The sequence below is a fragment of the Watersipora subatra genome, chromosome 9 (genome assembly GCF_963576615.1).
Source record: "Watersipora subatra chromosome 9, tzWatSuba1.1, whole genome shotgun sequence".
Taxonomy (NCBI): Eukaryota; Metazoa; Bryozoa; class Gymnolaemata; order Cheilostomatida; family Watersiporidae; genus Watersipora; species Watersipora subatra.
In genome coordinates this window covers 41,895,220-41,918,777 of record NC_088716.1, presented here as the reverse complement: position 1 = coordinate 41,918,777, position 23,558 = coordinate 41,895,220, and the positions used below count along the sequence as shown (strand labels likewise).

Sequence of the window (23,558 nt, the reverse complement as noted above, 5' to 3'; positions counted from 1 at the left end):
CTATACCCCGATATACAAATTTTTCACCATACGATGCCAACCCTGGAACGAATTAACATCGTATCTCGAGGGTGAACTGTACTAAATACTCTCCTTACAAACCATGGCATAGGTCAACGTCTCAGAGATGCAGTCACCTGAGTTTTTAATTGAGATGACAATTGAGTTTGGAGTGTCTGTGACCGACCCTATGTGATATACGTCTGGTCTATGACTGCGAGCCATAGCTGCATCCATTCAAGTGTAATAACCTAACAAGACAAGTGTTCTGTGGGAGAGTAGTAGATATGTATTGTTAACTCATGGCATTGTTCATATAACCTGGGCACATGGACAACCCAGATTTTAATTCATATGGATAAGTTGCTCTGTGTAATGTATTAGTGAGCTTATCTGTGTGCTTTGAATAGAATTCACCAAACCAAACTTTGGTTCAGCACTAACGCGTCAGCTTTCGGTACATTTCAGCTGGGCCAGTCTTCAAATCCACTTTACCAGGTCAGTATTCGGTACAAAGTTACTGGGCCAGAATTCGGTCTAACTTTGGCTGGGCTAGTTTTTATTTAACTCCGCTGGGCCTTCCGTCCTCAGTCTTCAGTCCCATCTTGTCTAGTCCAGTTTTCTATCTAGAACCAACTGCGTTAAGAATCACAAGGTAATACAATTACCAACACTTTTAGTTTCTTCCTTTTTTATTTTAAGAAAACTATTTTTGTTGATTTCGATTTTTCTGTTTGATCTCTTCACTTGATAGGTTCTCTGCTGTGTCTGTCACTCCTCTTAAGCTCCTTGAGCCTGCATGTTATCATCATTGCCTGATTTTGTACCGTTTCTAGTGATTCGACAACTTTGTGCTATGTTGGACACCAATAATTTTTGACCTGCGGTAAACAAAGCACCTTGTACACTATCAACTGATTTTTCTAGAGCTCAATAAAATAGAATGCCTTTTTTATATTATACCAATTTACCTGGAGAACTCATTCAGTTCGTTAGCAGTATGTTGGTCAAATCTTATGTCAAATCAAATTCTGTCCGAAAAGGTCGACTAAATGACCAACTGTTTACAGAATCAGGTAGCCTGAACCGTAGTTTACATGCGTTAATTATATAAATTGTCGATTACAAACCGAGGATGTTCTAACAAGCTTCCTAACAAACAAAAACAAAACGACTCCATCAGGTTTACCATGGCCAATAAGTTTTAAAAACAAAATATATACACACAAATAACGAAACCAACTCAGGACCAACTTACTTTCTAAACATTTTACGTTGAGGATTTTGCACAGCAAAAAGTTTCATTAGAGCGTAATTAAAACCTTATATCAATTAAACAGTGCAAAAAGCTCAATGTAGCGTTTATACATTACAAGTAGGCCTACTTGATTTGAAGACATCAACATTAATGCTTCATATAAATCACACAACTTACAATGCCAAGTCGGATGTAGACAAAAATTTGGGTGTTCGTATAATCACTACAAATAATAAATCAACGCAAGGTGCTTAAAACCTTTGAGCTAAGTGGAAACTATAAAATATTTAGGAGTGAATATCAGTAGGGATATTACCTGGGATGCGCGTATTGAAACAGTATGTAATTAAGTATCTAGGATGCTTGGATTGATAAAACATGTATTCTTTCAAGCTACCCCAAAGTAAAGAAAATAGCATACCTCTTAGACCGTTACTGGAACATGCAATGGAAGCTGGAGATCCATACAGGGAAAAGCACATAGATAAGCTTACAAGAAATCAGTTACAGGCTATCAGGTTTATTGGAAATGTAAAGAAGAGAGATTCTTCAGTAACACTAGCGAGGGAAGGGTTAAATCTATATTTGCTAAAAGACTGGAGAACTAGTGCCCCTGAAAACATGCTTCTTGACTTCTTAAAGATCATCGTAAGCTCCCCAAGTCTAAACGATTCGTATGACCAAGTTATTGAGTCCGTTACCAATTTACAATCAAGATCTGGTACAAAAGCCTTTATCTTTACATGTAACACTGATCACTACCTTTTCAGTTTCTTACCACGCACCACTTGGTCTTGGTCAATCGAACCCTAAGACCTCGATCCCCGAGGAAAAAAAGGGCCATCATGTACGTATCTAGATCTAGTTAAAATGTTTTCAATAAAAGTCAAGTAATATTCGAAGTAAGTAAAATCATGACTATAAAAAGTGCGTTAAAAATTTCCTCGCACCACTAGTTTCGTACCACGCACCACCACCATCTTTTGAAATTCTAAACAACTTTTTCCACGCCTTTCATGTTTCTGCTAGACTGGTCTAATGTACTATGAACTATTGTAAGACATTATGGTAAAAACGATCGAGGAGATCCTCCCCTTCCCCATCAAACGGGGTGTAGACGATAAACGAAAAAGGTTCACAATGGCCGAACTAAGCGAAACAAACACTCATCAACTATTTAAAGTCCTAACTACCCTGCGACAGAATACTTCGCAACTACATACAAGCTCGAAGCTATAAAATAGAAGTCATTTAGAATACGGAAAAATGTTTTAAAAACCATCTACTTGTAACGGGTCGTGGTCGTATTATATACGACCACGACCTGTTAGCTACGCAAATTTATCATCAGCCTATGTCACGTCCTATAACATGCCTAGTAATTAGACTAGTCCAAAACAAACAAACGCAGGTTGGAAAAATAGTTGACGTAAATCAAAAGTATTTCTGTGCGCAAGTAAAAAACCAGGCTTCAAGCATGTCCGAGTACGCTTCATGAACGCCTAAATACTCATTAGACACACGTTAAACCAATAGATTACCTTATTACGCTAAACGTTTAGACGACACACTTTTTGATTAACAGATTTTTTCTGTTATCAATATTTAAATGAGCCAGTCAATTTTCATCCGAAATTTATATAAATAGCGTAAAATAAACTGATATAATACAACAAAAAATATCCCGAAGTGCTAATTTCTGTACAAGATATTTGACTACTGCATTGGTCTCTACACGCAGGGGTGTTATGATAGATATTGTTGTTATGAGTTATGTCAGCGTGTTGTCTTTTAGCGCCAAAGCTATTTGTTACAATTGCTGGATTTTCGTGTCGGATAGTTATTGCTCTGGTGTGTACATACCTGCCAACTCTCACGCATTGGGCGTGAGACTCACGCAGTCACCTCAAAGAAAAAATGAAAATGCGTGAGATTTTTGCCCCAATTTCCACAATTTTATATATACTATCATTGATACATCAATTGCCCCAAAACCAAATCTTACGCATTGCACCACTCTTGGGTTCTGGATCTGGATCTGGATGATGTTTAGTCCCTAGAGTCTCATGAAAATCAAGAAAGGGACTCTCCGATCGCTACGTCTTTTTTTGTTGTTAGTCCGCTACAATCTCCCCAGTGCAGATCTCCCGAGATGTCCTGAGGATGAATCCCTGCAAAAACTGACCAGAGTCACAGGAGAGGGCGTTTAGATTGTTAGAACGTGTGGTCATGTAGTGAGTAGATGCGTTCATTTCGGTCAGTGTGTCATGGATGGATGGAAACGTATCTTTGTTTGATACGATATTAATGTACAAAGACAATCTCTGTTGCTGTCTTCTGTGTTTTAAGGACTTTAAGCCACACATGAATTTTTTTTCTGAGACGGACACCTCTCTGCCTTTAATATTTTTAATGAACCTCACAGCTTTATTTTGTATGCGTTCCAGCATGTCGGAATGCGTGGCTGTATGAGGGTCCCAGACCTCGGCTGCGTATTCAAGAACAGGTCGACACAGCTGCTTATAAGCAATCAATTTCACTGCGACTGGGGCATCACTAATAGTATTTTTTAACAATCCAAGGATGCGTGATGCTTTCATACAAATATATTCAATATGTGTATTCCACTTGTTGTCTTTTGAAAGGTACACACCAAGGTATTTTACAGTGACCTATTTTACCTGACAGGGTTGGCAGGCCTGGGTGTGTAAATGGTAAAGGGCGAATGTTTGTGCATAAATTACAATATGGTGAAGCTTGCTTTTGAGTTACCATTGGCCTACTTTATATCTAAATGTCTCTCAAATTCTTCTATACGCATAAGCTGCTATTAACTCATACTAGATAAGTCTTTAAATTGTCTCACATCCAAGTTTAACAAAAAATCCTTTGTAAAGCTCTGGCTTTGTTAGTGAAGCTTACCTCCTGTCTGCAAACATTTTACATTCTTTATTTGATATATATATATATATATATTCAATGTGAATCCAGGTTTCCACAGTGATCTTCCTTTTTAATCTCACAATTTAAATATTCAGTAAAGTTCCAATCCAAAGTTTTCATTGGTATTTCATTGCATATTGCAACTGCAACAACTAACGTCGTGATTTACTTATAGCTTAGGCTATTTTGAAAGACTGCGATTTACTGGTTGATCTTTTTGGAGCATTCTTTTGATAATAAATTTTTATTTGCAAAAATAGCATAGAGTGTGTACAGCATTGACACAACGCAGGAAAAAGTGAACCTCACTATTTTTTATAACCAAATTGAATTAGTTCACTATCTAATTGCATTATATAACTATGATTACACATGCTTTAAAATCATAAACTATAACACCAGTATCAGATTAGGGAACCAGGCTTAGATTTAATTGAAATATGGAAAAATTATGAGTGGAATTTGCAGAAAATGTAGCTAAATTCAAATAATCCACTAAAACTACGAATGCTTGTGTTTTACAAATTCAAAAATGACAAAAAATCTGTTTTGTTTTCGGTCGGAACAAATCAACTTCTTAGTTGTTCCATCTTGTGTTAAATCAAAATGCAAGGTGGTTGTTTTGTCTCTGAGTTCTGTTATAGGTGATTTATGTATTTAATCAGCTGTTATTGATCTAATTATCTATTAGTGTTCAGTTCTTATAAATAACTCAATAAAATTTTGGCAGATCAAACTGAAGTACAAAGCCATAAATGGATTTATGGTCGCTTCCAGATTTATTCTTTCTTACATTTTATGCAAGGCATTAAAAAAGAATAAAAAATGACTATGAAAAAAAGACAAACTAAGAATAAAAAACACTATGAAGTATTACATCTTGGCATTGCGCTATGGCTTATCTTACATTTTCAATTTACTTGAACTGTAAATAGCTGCTAGTTCTATATTTACCATTTTCCGACAATCATGAGTATATTGCCTTGTTGAGAATAGTAGTTTTCTAGTAGCATATGAGATATGCATCAACTCGTCAATGAAGGGAGTCGTATCCGCAAGGTACATTCATTTCCAATGGTAGACAGAAGGTTGTTGATTTGTATGTTTGCCTATGTTTCTCATTTTGAGGCTCACGACAAACACATGTGCTGCGGTAATTGTTATAAAGCCATCACATTGTTGTAATCCGCGCCAACCATATTTTACATATTTGAGTGATTAGGGATGGCATTTGTTGCTTGAAAAGGTGTTAATGACTATCGTTGGAGTTGTCCCACTGATAGCGATAGTATCGAGTTATCAATGAGCAGACAGAGTTCACCGATAGTTATCAAGTGGTAAAACTATCGCAGCTGGTAAAACTATCGAATTATCGTGCTTAAAAAGATCAAGGATTGTGGGAAGGAATAGGAAAAGGTGTTCGAGTTATCAGAGCGTTCAAGTTATCAGAGGACTGTCACAAGTCCATGTATTTATTAGTAGATAAATGTACATATACAAACTATATATAAATCAAACGCATAGATGGCTTGTTGCAAATTAAAAGGCTTCTAGTGTAAAGTTTAAAAAAATTTCATCGGAAAGTATAGAGACTTTTCTATCACTTGAGATTGGTTTGTTGTTTGAAGTGATGCGATTGCCAGGACGTTTTCAGATTAAAATTACATGTAGCCAAACTAGTTCGCTGTTGAAATGGTCAGAAGAAAAGACATCTTTTTTTTAGTGTTTTAACCAATGATATACAGCCCCCAGGAATGATATACAGGGGGCTGTATATCATTGTTTTAACCAAAATCAAGTTTGCCGATTTTTCTTTAAGTTTATTCGAAGGTTAGCTCACTTTTCCTAGCTTTCGGAGGGCCATCGCTAAGCGGATGTTTGGCAAAATTTGATTATTGCAAATCTTTAGAAATGTCGTTAACGAAAATATTTTGCCGATGATGGTAATAACGACGTCTAAGAACTGCTAAAAGTTGAGGTTCGTCTCTATTGCTTGGAATAAAGTGATGTTCTAAAGCGATAACAACCGTCGTAGTAGCCGTTGGGCAAAAACTGTTCGAGTTGACCAAGTTAAGATCGAGTTATCTAAGGCAATTTATCATTGCGTGGGAACGGACCAAACAAATCCGTTCGAGTTAATCATGTGTTCGAGCTATCCGAGGGTGATAACTATCGGGTTATATTATTTTTTTATTATTCGATAACGATATATTTGTTTCGGATGTTTCAATAGGCTAAAAATAGGCAACATATTCATATCGAGAAAAACAACTATCGACTATCGAAATCGACTATCGAAATCGACTATCGAGCTATCGTGCAACCCTAACCAATACTGCTAAAGTCATCCTGTATTATCCTGTATAGCTATAGTCTATTATTCTGTCATTATCACGTATAGCTGTTACTATCTTGTGTTCAGTTGTTGTTTAGTCAGTCAAATATATACACGTACACATCTGGTACTCTCACCTGTTTCATATATTACAATGACTAATACATAGTACAAGAAACTTAACAGTAATGACAATGCAACGAACCATTTTAGCTGTCCAATCGCTAGTAGTATTTTTTTGCTCTGTTTTCATGCTTATGAATCGTGAGTAATATTGAGGCTTCTTTGATACCAGGCAAAATCTCATTAGTTGCAAAGTTGCTGGTTTTTAGTCTTGCAAATCATGTTGAGTTGATACGGCTTAGTTCTACTGCTTCACAGCACATTGTGTCTGAATCAGTTGTATAATTCTAGTGTCAGACACTTGGAAAGAATGTCAATTTGTCTGAATCGCCATAATTTTCATCGCATAGCCTACTGTCCTTAAATGCATTGTCAACTGCAAGGTTCTGCCTGTTTGTGTTTTTAGAATGGGTGTCACAACGCAGTACCACAGATATGAGGCTGCTGGTATTTGTTCTCTCGTCGGCAGTGGCAAGTGTAATGTGGTATGGCTGGAATATGGTGGTGTAAAAGGAAAATATTGTGCAACTGGTGCCTGTGAAAATATCATCATATGGGATACAAAAACTGGAGAAAAGGTTGGGCAGAAATTAATTCTATTACCCAGTCTACGTCTTCAATTTCATTATAAAATATTGTTTTTGAGCATTTAGTCAATGATGTGGAACTGGAGCTAGCAACAGAATGAGTGTAAAAGATGGAGTTGTGCAATGACAAGTTTCCTTTGTAATAAATCTTATATGTAGATCATTGGTGAGTTAGGAGCAAGCAGTTGTAGTCTTTAGTGTTTAACTTTGCACTCTGAGGTATTGGGAAGACTCTGTTCTAGATAAAATCTGTTTTGAATTTAGTTGTCATTCTTTTGCTCACCCAATAATGAGTTAGTATTATTATATTAGTAACAGAAATAAAATCTAATGTGGTGTAGCCATTTTTATATTATCTTTCTTATCTTGATGGGATGTCTCCGCCGAAGTTAACCCTAAACTAAACTTTTCTGTTGTTAACATGACAAGCTTCGTATAAAAAGTTGTCAAAACCAAAGCGTTTATTGTTATTAAGAAAACGGATTTCAATTGGTTGTCTAACACCAGAACTCTTGCAGTTAATTGATTATAGTATCAGAAGGATTATCTGAAATATTAACCTGATTGATTATAAATCCAGCTGATTACTTGGAAAACTTGTGGCAGTCCATCTGATTGTTCGAAACATTTGTGATTTATCAACAAGAGTGTTTTCTGTGTGATCAATCAATGTATTTCCTAGTGGAATCTCATTGGTCCTCGGCTAGTGTACATGCATCCTGAAGAAGCTCTCTAATACATTTGCTTGCCAAAGCATTTCATTGTGAATAATATTACTTTTTATATTTCTTGTTCCGCCCTTGTTCTGCGTGCTCATGTTGTTTTGACAACAGTGATTTAATAGTACTTCATCACTCACAGGTTACAAGTCTTCAAGGAGAAGGCGAGGAAGTAGTGCAACTTTGCGCATCTCCAAATGGCAGGCACATTGCAGCTGGATACCATAATGGAGATATTAAAATATTTGATATTAAAACTGGGGAAACCTTAGTGACCTTCAATGGGCACAAGTCAGCAATCTCTGCTCTCGCATTTGATGCTAAAGGGATGCTGCTCGCATCTGGCTCAAAGGTATAAGTCAGTTTTCCATAGATTTCGTTCATTTCCATTGTACCATCTCTATTGCATAATTTCTTTTGTACCATCTCTCTTGCATCATGTATTTTGTATCAACTTTTACTATTCCTCTATCATTTCTTGTACTCTTGTACCATGTCTCTTGTACCATCTCTTTTGTATCATCTCTATTGTACCATCTCTATTGTACCATCCCTATTGTATCATCTCTATTGTATCATCTCTATTGTATCGTATATCCTGTACCATCTCTATTGTATCATCTCTATTGTATCATCTCTATTGTATCATCCCTATTGTATCATCTCTATTGTATCATCTCTATTGTATCGTATATCCTGTACCATCTCTATTGTATCATCTCTATTGTATCGTATATCCTGTACCATCTCTATTGTACCATCTCTATTGTATCATCTCTATTGTATCATCTCTATTGTATCATCCCTATTGTATCATCTCTATTGTATCATCTCTATTGTATCGGATATCCTGTACCATCTCTATTGTATCATCTCTATTGTATCATCTCTATTGTACCATCTCTATTGTACCATCCCTATTGTACCATCTCTATTGTATCATCTCTATTGTATCATCTCTATTGTATCATCTCTATTGTATCATCCCTATTGTATCATCTCTATTGTATCATCTCTATTGTATCGTATGTCCTGTACCATCTCTATTGTATCATCTCTATTGTATCATCTCTATTGTACCATCTCTATTGTATCATCTCTATTGTACCATCTCTATTGTACCATCTCTATTGTATCATCTCTATTATACCATCTCTATTGTACCATCCCTATTGTACCATCTCTATTGTATCATCTCTATTGTATCATCCCTATTGTATCATCTCTATTGTACCATCTCTATTGCACCATCTCTATTGTATCATCTCTATTATACCATCTCTATTGTACCATCTCTATTGTACCATCTCTATTGTATCATCTCTATTGTACTATCTCTATTATACCATCTCTATTGTACCATCTCTATTGTATCATCTCTATTATACCATCTCTATTGTACCATCTCTATTGTACCATCTCTATTGTACCATCTCTATTGTACCATCTCTATTGCACCATCTCTATTGTATCATCTCTATTATACCATCTCTATTGTATCATCTCTATTGTACCATCCCTATTGTACCATCTCTATTGTACCATCTCTATTGCACCATCTCTATTGTATCATCTCTATTGTACCATCTCTATTGTATCATCCCTATTGTACCATCTCTATTGTATCATCTCTATTGTATCATCCCTATTGTACCATCTCTATTGTATCATCTCTATTGTATCATCTCTATTGTACCATCTCTATTGTACCATCTCTATTGTACTATCTCTATTGTATCATCCCTATTGTACTATCTCTATTGTATCATCTCTATTGTATCATCTCTATTGTACCATCTCTATTGTATCATCTCTATTATACCATCTCTATTGTACCATCTCTATTGTACCATCTCTATTGTATCATCTCTATTTTACCATCTCTATTGTACCATCTCTATTGTACCATCTCTATTGTATCATCCCTATTGTATCATCTCTATTGTATCATCTCTATTGTATCGGATATCCTGTACCATCTCTATTGTATCATCTCTATTGTATCATCTCTATTGTACCATCTCTATTGTACCATCCCTATTGTACCATCTCTATTGTATCATCTCTATTGTATCATCTCTATTGTATCATCTCTATTGTATCATCCCTATTGTATCATCTCTATTGTATCATCTCTATTGTATCGTATGTCCTGTACCATCTCTATTGTATCATCTCTATTGTATCATCTCTATTGTACCATCTCTATTGTATCATCTCTATTGTACCATCTCTATTGTACCATCTCTATTGTATCATCTCTATTATACCATCTCTATTGTATCATCTCTATTGTATCATCTCTATTGTATCATCTCTATTGTATCGTATGTCCTGTACCATCTCTATTGTATCATCTCTATTGTATCATCCCTATTATACCATCTCTATTGTATCATCTCTATTGTATCATCCCTATTATACCATCTCTATTGTATCATCTCTATTGTATCATCCCTATTGTATCATCTCTATTGTATCGTATGTCCTGTACCATCTCTATTGTATCATCTCTATTGTACCATCTCTATTGTACCATCTCTATTGTATCATCCCTATTGTACCATCTCTATTGTATCATCTCTATTGTATCATCTCTATTGTACCATCTCTATTGTATCATCTCTATTGTATCATCTCTATTGTATCATCTCTATTGTATCATCTCTATTGTATCGTATATCCTGTACCATCTCTATTGTATCATCTCTATTGTATCATCTCTATTGTACCATCTCTATTGTACCATCCCTATTGTACCATCTCTATTGTATCATCTCTATTGTATCATCTCTATTGTATCATCTCTATTGTATCATCCCTATTGTATCATCTCTATTGTATCATCTCTATTGTATCGTATGTCCTGTACCATCTCTATTGTATCATCTCTATTGTATCATCTCTATTGTACCATCTCTATTGTATCATCTCTATTGTACCATCTCTATTGTACCATCTCTATTGTATCATCTCTATTATACCATCTCTATTGTATCATCTCTATTGTATCATCTCTATTGTATCATCTCTATTGTATCGTATGTCCTGTACCATCTCTATTGTATCATCTCTATTGTATCATCCCTATTATACCATCTCTATTGTATCATCTCTATTGTATCATCCCTATTGTATCATCTCTATTGTATCGTATGTCCTGTACCATCTCTATTGTACCATCCCTATTGTATCATCTCTATTGTACCATCTCTATTGTACCATCTCTATTGTATCATCTCTATTGTATCATCTCTATTGTACCATCTCTATTGTACCATCTCTATTGTATCATCTCTATTGTACCATCTCTATTGTACCATCTCTATTGTACCATCTCTATTGTACCATCTCTATTATACCATCTCTATTGTATCATCTCTATTGTACCATCTCTATTGTACCATCTCTATTGTACCATCTCTATTGCACCATCTCTATTGTATCATCTCTATTATACCATCTCTATTGTATCATCTCTATTGTACCATCTCTATTATACCATCTCTATTGTACCATCTCTATTGTACCATCTCTATTGTACTATCTCTATTGTACTATCTCTATTGTACCATCTCTATTGTATCATCTCTATTGTACCATCTCTATTGTACCATCTCTATTGTATCATCTCTATTATACCATCTCTATTGTATCATCCCTATTGTACCATCTCTATTGTATCATCTCTATTGTATCATCTCTATTGTACCATCTCTATTGTACCATCCCTATTGTACCATCTCTATTGTACCATCTCTATTGTACCATCTCTATTGCACCATCTCTATTGTATCATCTCTATTATACCATCTCTATTGTATCATCTCTATTGTACCATCTCTATTGTATCATCTCTATTGTACCATCTCTATTGTACTATCTCTATTGTACCATCTCTATTGTACCATCTCTATTGTACCATCTCTATTGTATCATATATCCTGTACCATTCCTATTGTACCATCGCTCCTGGCTCATGTCTATTTTACTATCTCTTCTACCATCTCTCTTGCATTCATGTCATACAGCATACATGTTTGGTCTTTGCCAAACGTTGTTGGATTCACCCATACATCATTTTTTTATCGATGGGGTAATTACAATATTGGTCACTTATCGATGTAAGAAGACAACTTCTAGATTCTTTATTCAGGTAGGCCTCAGTAGTTGTTCATTGCTTGCCCTCAGTAGTTTCTCATTGCTTGCCCTCAGTTTATTGTTGAAACATTCCCTTGAGTGGTACATTCAGGGAATCCAAAAATGTGTTTAACCATTTCCTCCCCATTATTATTAGATATATAATTTATGTGGTCAAAATCTGATTGCATACATGTAAGGCTGAGATGTTTAACTATATTTATGCTCGGTACTTGATCAGCAAAATAAACATATTTTCATTGAATTATCAAATTAAAATGCAAACATTAATTCATTTATAATTCCTTTTTTTATACGGTACTTGTTCACTTTTAGGACACAGCTATAGTAGTGTGGGACACGGTGAGCCAGAGTGGTCTCTACAGGCTGAAAGGACATAAAGGTCTCATCACCCAGCTTGTCTTCATGAACTCTCTCAACATACTCATTTCATCGTGAGTAGATAATTCCACAGTTTACTTCTGGTTCATGTTGGTCTCATGCTTCTCCTAGCCATTTCCTTGTAACACATTTACACCAAAACTACCATGTCTGAATAATTTTGGCTTTTGTGTGCAAAAAATTATTGTGTATTTTGAAAAGACATGCCAATCAGTCATCTACCGGTAGCGGGACAAGTGACCATTCAATCTTTGTTTGAGTGTGACGTGGCTTGATTGGTAAAATTGTAATTTCATGTTATTTACCTGCAAACATAAACCAGTCATTCTAATGAGCATGGAATTTCAACTTTAGTTGCTGCCATCAACCAATTATTTTTTGCCATAGCACAGAGATTCTCACAACGTCTGATACTGTGTATGTAATCTAATGATCTTTAGTTAAAAAAGTTGCACCATTTTTATGTCATGTACCATTTTCATTTGTACTCATTTTTTAATGCTTTTATTCAAATTTGGTGTTTAGTGATATTATCATCATTTTCTTGAAGGCTCTATGGAGCCCGGTGCAAAATAAAACCATCCGTTAACACCATCTTATGCAGGATTTTTATATGCCACTGTTTTCATTTTTAAACAATGGCGTGATCGATTATGGATACATATGCAGATGACTGCTTGACACCGTCGATGCTTTTCAAGTTGGCCAAATATGCATGTAAATTTACATGTTATAAAAGTGCATGTTATAAAAGTGCATGTTACAACAAGATTCGTGCTTGAAATGGATTAAACTTGTTGACTAGCTAAAAGACCATGCATAGTGAAATGTCAACATATTGCTATGCACGAATCTGGCTCAATAGATGTATGCAATTTCCTTCGCTAGTAAATTATAGAATCCATTTTATAAAATACAAATTGTTTAATATATATTTCGACTTATTTGTCTGGTGACAGGTCTAAAGACACATTTGTCAAGTTTTGGGACTTGGACACTCAGCACTGTTTCCGTACGCTGCTCACGCATAAGACTGAGGTATATGGCCTCAAGCTCAATAGGGATGAATCCAAGCTCTACACCGGATCAGCTGACAATGAGATACGAGTATTTGACATGTGCCCCATCTCAACGAAGGAGGATGAGGTAGGTGCTGCGCAAGCACTGCATGCACAGAGATTTATCTTGCAAAAAAAGAAATTTTGAAAAAAACACTTTCTACTGTAAAAATGCTGAGTAATAAAAGCACATCTTCATGTTATCTTATGCTCTTATACAGTTAATATTATTATCGTAAATGTAATTCGAATATTGCAATGCTTCAATACTTCCTTGTTCCTACTGTGAGAAAAAGCTTCTAATGTTTGTAAACAATTACTGGTGAGATACAGTTTAAATGGTGTGCTCTCTTTTCTAGCTGAAACGCAGATGATTTCACACGCTATGAAATGTTTTTTAAAAGCAGAAAAATTCACCATTTTATGTGGTATGTGGTTTCTTCCAGCAACGGAAAGACTTACAGTTCATATGATATGCATTCTTTTTCTTAGCAGAAAGACATGCCATTTCTTTATACATGTATATTATTATGGGAACATATTTTTCAACTATGATAGCCTCATATCCTATAGTAAGAGGAAACAGAGAAACTTTTCCAACATTGCTCTAATTATTAACAACATCTTCAAATAGAACTGCTGAGTGAGTTATTTATTTGTAACTATGGAAACTGACTAGCCAGAATAAAGTGTTGAACGGACATCTGTGTAATAAACATACATGTAGCTTTCATTATCTTATAGAGCGCAGTCAGTGAAGTATCTGGGAGAAAGAAACACAAAACTGATGAGTCGGAAGGAGGATCTGATGCTGAAGATGACGAAGCTGAAGAAACAGCAGAGTTTACTGCTGAAGAGGTTATTGGTCTGATGCTATGATATACCCTTGTAGTTAAACTAGTATAATAAATATATATAGTTTGATACACAATGACAATCTATATTTGATTTTCTAGCTTACAATCATTTACATTCTAAACCCATCATGTAGTTAGAATAGGTCAGCTTATGGGCATGATTTTCATTTGGAAATTAGCAGTGTAATAGTGACGAGTAATGCTACTGACCACGACAGGATTCTAGCTGGAGTTGTTCTTTTTATAGAGATTTATCTCTTGCCAGTACCAAGGATCGATACTGAGGCATGGCAAGGGAAGGACTGTATCCCTTGACATTGACAGCTCTGGCAGGTCTCTGCTCTGTCATGTAAGTAGCAGTACTGTTGGTAGATCCAGTCCAATCACTCATTCAGAGTATAGCCTTCATTTGTATGCTAGATGGTTGGTCGACAAAGTTCGGTCAGTGTGTGGAATTTATTCGTATCATCTTGTGAACATGTCCTTTCAGTTATGAACACATTTGCTGAATGTAAAAGCCTTCACTATTTACACGCAACCATTTTATAGTCTGGCTTGTTGTTCACTTTTCCTCGGTGCGGTATCCTGGATATGCATTTGAAGTTTGCTATTTAGGGCCTTGACAAATCACTGGAGGCATTTCTCATACTCTCTGAGGAGGAGAGGACAAATCTGCAAAAGAAGCGAGCGAGCAAGCTGAGGAAAAGACTTAGGGCAGCGGGCGAGGATGACTCGTTAACTACAGCAGAAAAGCAGCAACTTACAGTAGATGATGAACACCGGAGACATGAGCCTGTGCGACTGCCTGGCAGGCCAAGCTCGATGCATTCTATATGCAGTTCATCAGGTCTATCACAGGTAATTCTATGGAGGATTGTTGCTTAGTCTATTACAGATAATTTTGTTGGGAATTGTTGCTTTGCCTATCATAGGTAACTCTGTGACGAAATTGACAACTACATCTAGTTTATCACTGGTCACTCTATAGAAATATTTTGAGTAATCTATCAAAATACCCTTGTGAAGACATTATTGCTCTGTTTGTCACAGGTAATGCTATCAAAGAATATTTGCTTACCCTATCTCATATCACTCTAAGCAGAATATGTTATTTAGTTCTTGACAGGCAAATCTATGGATAAATTATTGCCATTGAAACTTGTAAAGAGCGCAAATATTGACCCGGTAATTAGACTCTGTCAATGTGTGAATGATCCGCAGTGGTGACAGAGCCATGGCTAGTTACAACAGAGTCGCTGTCAGAAATAAATTTGCATAACCCGGTGAACTCAAGCAAATTTAACAATTCAAGTTTTTGCCACTTTGATCATCAGAACTTAATTTATTTAAAAGATTATCACCAGCAGGAGGTATAAAGTTTCAAGCAAACCAGTAGTGCTTGTTGGCTGTTACTAAAGATAAGGTTTACTTGTGAAGGGCATTTTTACTGCGTCTCAACCCAAAAGGATAGTTGTAACATAATCAATATATTCATGTTGGGTGTTGTTTTGTGTTCTGTTGATGGTTACTTGATATCGGTTTATGTGGGTGATATAATATGTGAGAGCGTTTTCTTATGGCGCATCGTGAATGTATTTTGTTGGCTCATTAATATCTATGTTTTGACTTTTGCATAACCAAGACTTCTGATTTAGACAACTTTAACCACGTATTTATCTAAACAACAATTAAAAAAAGTAGTAAAACTCCACAAATATATAGGGCATATATTTTGAACACATCTCCAGATCACACATTTTGAGCTGCCGTGTATTAGGGATGTGGAGGATTTAGTGCTTAAACAAGAGGCTCAGTTTGAGTTCGTTTTTTGGAAATGCTACTGGTTATGGCGAGATGAGCACTTAATTTACCAAATTGTTTTATTTGACGAATTAGCGATACAAGAGTAAGGCCAATTTTGCTATTGAATGAGGATCTGCCAAAAGGAGATTATATCATTATTTATACCATCATTTAACCCCAAAATTATTTTTACAAGCTTGTCATCTTATATCTTTAAAGCCCTCGTATGACTTGCAATGCAACGATGTTATGGGACAATATTTTACGGGACAATATATCATAACTATTCTCATCGATCGCTAGCATAAGCTCTTTTCTCATGAGGCAATACATTTTATTCTGTTATTGATTCAACTTAATTATTAAAGTGTTATGGCGTTATCAATAATAATCATTGACAAGGGAAACTCTACGCAACTGTGTAATCATGCTCGACACTGAAGATGAAAAAAGAACTTATGAATCATGGGCAATAATTCATATCAAATTTTATGAATCCCGATTGTTGCACGAGGCTTAGCGCTTGCAGATGTTGTGACAATTGTGAAATGAATTTAAACTTATTGCATGACTCCACACAATTAACTGGATTTTGCGGGATAGCTCATTTTCATAAGTCTTACGTTTGGCATGTGTTATCAGATGTTTTATGTGAGCACTTAGGAGGTGGATGGTACTTTATAGTAAGTTACTAGTCTATTTCAAACTCGGAATGGCTGTATCAAACTACTAGATAATAGCTAAAATGAGTCACTAGATTTGAACTCTACGGTACATACAGTATATCTATAAACACTATTAGCCAACAGAGAATGCCTACATACACCTAAATATACATTGCTTGGTACTAGTGAACCATGGATGCATCACACTTCTCGACAACCTTCTGGAGTTTGGTACAGCAATATGTTACTGTTACAGTATTCAGAAAGTGGGAATGCTTTTAAGCATAACTAAACTTAGGTATCTACATAATGACTGAATATTCTAGATGTCTAAAAACTTCAATCGATAATTAAACTTATGAACGTTTAGTTAACCAGACTCAGGCTTACATATAACATACTAGCCACGGTAGGTTCCAGCGTATAAGTCGAAAATTTGACAAATCTCAAGCTTAGAAATCTATCCTTGACTTATACGGCGGTCACGTTTTTCATGACACGAATTCTAGTAGAATTAAACTTTAAAACCATCACAAATCAAAATTGCATGGCATATCGGGATTTATTTATAAAATAGTAAAATACTAGTAATCCTATTCAACATGAGACGGATCAAGCACAAAGTCTCATTCTTCACCGTTTAAATTGTCATTGCTAAGATTCTCTTCTGGAATAACGTGTGTTTTTTTCAAATTTAATGCTGTTTTCATTGTATTTGCCTACAAGCCCACACTTTGGTAATCTATTGATATATCCGCTATCCATCCTTTTTCATGTACGTTAACTGATTCCTGACAGAAATCAGTCTTGCCCCATGACTTTTCTATTAAACATGCGTAATCGCTAAACATTAAAATCGTAAACATCATCAAAGGTGGCAGTTTCGTTTTGTTGGTGAAGTGAGCCAATACGATGGTGAATTATTGTTTTTTCATGCCTTGTGGTCTTCACTAGAACTATCGTCTCTTGTTCTTTTGTTAATTATACATATTGCCGACGGCACCAAAAACATGGGCTATTTGTGGATGGTGTTTTTGAACACCATTTCTTCGGCTACGCATCCCATCTTCTGATGCTGACTGAGCTATTAACGATCAAACAATTTGAGCCAGAAAGGGCTTATATGGCAAACTTTGAAACTTTTGACCTCGACTTATACGCCGGGTCAACTTATTCGCTGGAATTTACAGCATATTCGTATCAGCTTTGTGGATAACTCTCTTTAGTTTGTTATTGTTGTAGTCAGTGCTAGATAATGTTAATTTTGTTAGTTTCAAGTTTGATGTTGAGTGCAATACAATGGAATTAATGACACACGGGTATAATGACCCATAGATATAATGACCCATGGATATAATGACTCATGTATCTAATGAACCATGCATATAATGACCCATAAATAGAACAAGATATAGATAGAATTAACTGTAGATATAAAAAACTGCATTTAATAAACCATATATATGATGATAACCCTTGAATATAATGAACCATGAATATATTGAACCAGGAATATATTGAACCATAGATACAATGAATCTTGAATATAATGGCCCATGAATTTAACGGCCTATGAATATATTGAACCATGAATATATTGAACCATAGATATAATGGCCAATGTATATAATGGCCCATGAATATAACGGCCCTTGAATATAATGAACCATGGATATAATGAACCCTGTATACAGTGACCCATGGATAGAATAAGTCTAAGAGATATATAACGACTCAACCCATGATCACAATACACCATAAATATGCCAAAACCATGTCTATATCAAACTATTTAGATAACGAAATCATTTTTGTCTGTAATTTTTCACCATAACGCAAGCTGAGGAACAGTCATAATCTGCTACAGATTATCATCTCAAACTCATCAGTTTGTAGTGCTGCTGGCCAACAACAGCCTGTACACAGGAAGTATAGACCTCAGTGACAAGAAGTCAGAAGTGATTAAGTCTTACACACTTGCAACTCCTGGGCACAGGTCAGATGTCAGGGCTCTCTCATTCAGCAGTGACGGTGCTGCGCTGGCCAGTGTCAGTGGGGAGCAGGTGAAAGTCTGGAACAGGTGAACTATCTTCCTAGATGATTGCGTGATTAGCTAATAGCTTTGATCATGATTAGGAAAACTACACAAAACTTGAAGCAATTAACTTGTTCAAATCCCTTTTGGTTTTTAATCATTCTGGAGTGGCTTCTGTCCATCTATGTATCTTTTGTGAGCCAGAGTTACAGATTAGGATAAAATATTGCTTTGTACGGGGGTCAAACTTGTCACTTTCAGCTTGGTCGACCAACGCTGTAACACCTGCATCAATCAACTAAACTGCCCTCCAGCATGTCAGAATAAATGTGGAGATACTTATTCTCTGTGCTTTATTGACACACCCGATTATATCTCATGGCACACTCCCAGTCAATACTCAAATTAACCAAATCAGTTATTCAGCCAAGAAGATTTAGCATGGCTAGTTCATATTTTATTTCAAATCAGAAATGTTAGCTATGGTACTACTTAAAAAACAGTAGTTTAAAATTTCAAATAAAAATTTTGATTATTAATTTTCTTGCCATCGTCTGAGGTATGGGATTAACATGCTAAAAGCTCCTTTTTGCACATTGCGGGGTTGTCCATTTATTTCTTTATACACGCTGAGAAGATAACTAACAAATGGTCTTGAACTCACTGTCATTGATAACTAAGGATCTCATAATTTCATGGCTAGTATGATTCTAGTCACCAAAGACTAGAGAATTACTGATGCAATATTTCAAAGAATTTCCATGCAATCTTTACTTTTGCTGAGGCATGTGTTTGTAATGTCCTTTTTCCTTAGGTTAAACTGTGTTGGTTTATGGTTGACAGGGATAGCCTTAGGTGTATTAAGACCATGCGGTGTGGGTATGCTCTCTGCTGCACCTTTCTACCAGGAGATAGATACATTGCAGTTGGCACAAAGGTTAGTTTTTCCTTTGTTGTATTTCTGTTTCCAAGGGTCTGCATTATGCCTTCCGTGAGCATCAACTATTTAGAACTCAAGTCAACTTTCTCAATGCAAGTTAATTTTGCATCTTTACTCATTTTCATGAGTTTAAGCACAGTTTATGTTCTCTGATCAATAATTATTTACATCTATTAAACTTCTTGTTTGCTATATTTCATCCTATCAACATATCTTCCAATGCGTTCTTGTTTTGCAGCAATTGTGTTTTGAGAATGAGCACCATGATATCTATTTTCAAAAAGTTTAAAATGTAAGAGATTTACAGAAGTGTGAACATTGTGATGGTATAAAAGTTCAAACATTTCATATCGTCTTGGTAGTTTAGTTTTTTAGTTTGTACCTTCATGTTAAAGGTTGTTGGGTCATCACTGGGTCTTATGGTAGACTCTATTTTTTATAAGTAACATAAATCTATTTATAACTTTGTGGTACGTGTAGTCGTGCTAGATCTTGGTCTACATATATCATATGGTACTTCACAAATTATGTTTTTAATGGCAACCTTTCTTGCAGGATGGCAAGCTACAACTGTATGATCTTGCGACCAGTGAAATGTTGGAGGAGATCGATGCTCATGAAGGAGCACTTTGGTCATTTTGTTTACTCCCTGACAAAAGAGGCCTGGTCACTGGTGGTGCGGATCAAAAAGTCAAATTCTGGCAGTTTGAGCTTATAGAAGCTGAAGAGAGCGACGAAGAAGGTGCTGAAACTGCAACAGCTAAAGGGTGAGAGTGATGGAAGGAGGGTGCGAGGGTTCCTGAGGAGCAGTGTGATGAGAGGAGGGTACGGGGGCTCCTGAGGGTGAGAGTGATGGAAGGAGGGTACGGGGGTTCTTGAGGGTGAGAGTGATGGAAGGAGGGTACGGGGGTTCCTGAGGGTGAGAATGATGGAAGGATGGTGCAAGGGTTCCTGAGGATGGGAATGATGGAAGGAGGATGTGGGGGTTCCTGAGGGTGAGAGTGACGGAAGGAGGGTGCAGGGGTTCCTGAGGGTGAGTGTAATGGAAGGAGGGTGCGGGGGTTCCTGACGGGGAGTGTGATGGAAGGAGGGTAAGGGTGTTTCTGAGGGTAGTGTGATTTTATGATTTTGTACTAGCAACTTTATTTAACTAAATAATGTAACTCATACAGATTACTCATACAACAGAACAGGTAATCTCAGAACTTGTACAATGAACGAAATTGTTCTGCTTCTTTTAGTAATGTTTCAATGGCTCTTAGTATATTATGTAAAGGATTAATATGATATCGGAAAGGTGTGATATCGGAAAGGTGTGAACAGTAATATTTTCTCTGGTAGCCTATAAGAGGTGTGATGTCTAGTGATCATGTTGCTGCAGGAAACGGCTGACCCTTGTACCCACAAGAGTACTAAAGATGGCTGATGATGTTCTCTGTGTAAAAGTCAGTGCTGACAACAAGTTTCTGGCTGTCAGTCTGCTAGACAACACTATAAAGGTTTTCTTCTGTGACACTCTCAAGGTCGGTCAACTGTACATGTGCTGCATTTTGTTGCTTCTTGTTAAACATGTATGCTACTACTGTCTCATCCTATTACAAATGCTTTTAGAATAATTTTCAACTGCATGTATATAAGTTTTTGACAACTGCTTGACTTCCAACTGAACCACTGAGCGGAGCTCTTTCAAGTGTAGTCAAATCTCTACATACATGTATGAAGATGAAGGTTTACTGAAAGCATTTTAAAATTGCAGTCGAACCTCTATTTAAGAAAGCCTTTATACATGTATACTATTTTTCAAGTTACGAATTGTTTTTTGTCAGAATTTTTGCTTCGACTTACAAAAACTGTTTCTCGATACCAAAGGCCCATTGGTTTTTGGCTCGTCTATTACCTACCTTGGTTAGTTTGCTTCCTGTGGGTGCAAACATGTTTCACTCAGTTTCTTTTGCTAGCCAAAGTCAGTAAATAACAAGTGTTTTGTTTTGGTTTGTTATATGATTTGGAGTTATTATATGCCACATAAAGGGTAGGACAACCTTAATCTCTAGCGATTCGACTTCTGCATTTTCTTTGTGATGACACGATTCTTTTCAAGCTTACCGTTCACAGTTTTTATTTGTTACAGTGGACCCTCACCATGCGGTTTTAATTCGTTCTGGTGTTCGCATCGTAAGGCAAAAATGTCGTAATGACATACGTACTGTACATATTAAAAGTTAGTTACAAAATAATATTTTAACCTTAGTAACTTTAGTTACCTACAGTAACTTTAGTGTACTTAGTGTATTTAGTGGTTGTGATCTGCAATAAAATGTAACATTACAATGTTCAGTACATACCATAGGAAGTTCGTACCTCCGAGATAGACGTTTAACACAAATTTGAATTTGACTTAAATGAATTTAGGTTACTAAACACATCCTTAAAGCTAAGTTTCAGTATGTATTTTCCTAAACTAAACTGTAATTTGTCATCGTTTAAAATCTTATCACCTATTTGTCTGCAGTTTCGTTTTCATTATAACTTATAACAAATGACGCTGAACGGAGAGACCAAGCATTGCATTTCTTTCAGGCGTTCTGGGAGAAATTTCGGCGATATCATATTGGCATTTTTGTTGTTTCGACGTATTCAGCACACTGACTGCCAAATTTGAATTTCGAGAAAGTTTTTTGTTGATGTCATGTGGCAAAAAAATGTCTTATGGCATAGACGAAAAAATCGTGTTCTTCATCGTAAGGCGAAAAAAACATGTAACAAGGACATCGTAACCTGAGGGTGCACTGTTTTTCTTATTCGTTCTTCTATCTTACGTCGTTATTTCCACAAACTCTGCGGAATGTTTGCCCACACCTCTTTGATCTGATAATTCAGAGGATAGAACTAGCTAATGTTTTCATGTAATACTTTGGTGTGATGATGAACCTTGGTAGAAATATGCTTGTAGTTTTTCCTGTCACTGTACGGCCACAGTCTGCCCGCGCTCTGCATAGACATCTCAACAGATGGCACCTTGCTGGTCTCAGGTTCTGCGGACAAAAATATCAAGATTTGGGGAATGGACTTTGGGGATTGTCATAAAAGCATATTCGCTCATGACAACAGGTGAGAGTGCGACACAAAACCATCAATCAATGTGAATATTTGAGATCATCGTTATATCAGTGGGAAATTAAAGTGATTTATTGTGTCTTGCTGAACCAAGAAGTAAAAAAAGTCTGCAAGAAGGTTCCTCAAGAGTTAGTTAAATCGTAGTTTGAGTTTGATTCATCTCAAACCTTGAAGAGTTGTACTTCTGGATTTGACTAAAATCTTTCATTATAATATATGATCTTTAACCCTTCCAGTTCCAGATGATTTGATTAAAACTTGCAATTGATTACTTATGCACACACATATATATGTACTTATGTACATAGAGGCATACATATGCGCAGACATGTGCATATATACAAATATATCAATATATAAATATCAAATGCTAAAAATTCCTATACAAATCCTTTGTTGTTAAATCAAATAGAAAAGCCAGTTTTTCTCACTCTTTAGACCATGAATTCTTAGCTAGGTGATCTTTTAGTATTTGCTATACCAACTCTGCATGCTAGTAGATTGTACTAGGAGCTGTTAAGAACAACAAAAAGCATGAATTTTAACTTTTCCAAATAAATCTACATCCACTATACA

The 23,558-nt window shown here is 36.0% G+C and overlaps 1 protein-coding gene across 1 annotated transcript in view; it reads left to right on the top strand.

Annotated features, from left to right (window-relative positions):
- Nucleotides 1-7,066: 7,066 nt before the first annotated feature.
- The window catches only part of LOC137403674 (WD repeat-containing protein 3-like), a 33,703-nt gene continuing 17,211 nt past the window's right edge, over nt 7,067-23,558 (top strand). The window contains exons 1-12 of the mRNA XM_068089673.1: nt 7,067-7,237; nt 8,108-8,317; nt 12,442-12,560; nt 13,467-13,653; nt 14,310-14,423; nt 14,670-14,771; nt 15,038-15,280; nt 18,780-18,970; nt 19,769-19,862; nt 20,421-20,632; nt 21,247-21,388; nt 22,819-22,976. Coding sequence (XP_067945774.1) covers nt 7,067-7,237; nt 8,108-8,317; nt 12,442-12,560; nt 13,467-13,653; nt 14,310-14,423; nt 14,670-14,771; nt 15,038-15,280; nt 18,780-18,970; nt 19,769-19,862; nt 20,421-20,632; nt 21,247-21,388; nt 22,819-22,976 — 1,943 coding nt within the window. The remainder of the gene's footprint in view (nt 7,238-8,107; nt 8,318-12,441; nt 12,561-13,466; nt 13,654-14,309; nt 14,424-14,669; nt 14,772-15,037; nt 15,281-18,779; nt 18,971-19,768; nt 19,863-20,420; nt 20,633-21,246; nt 21,389-22,818; nt 22,977-23,558) is intronic.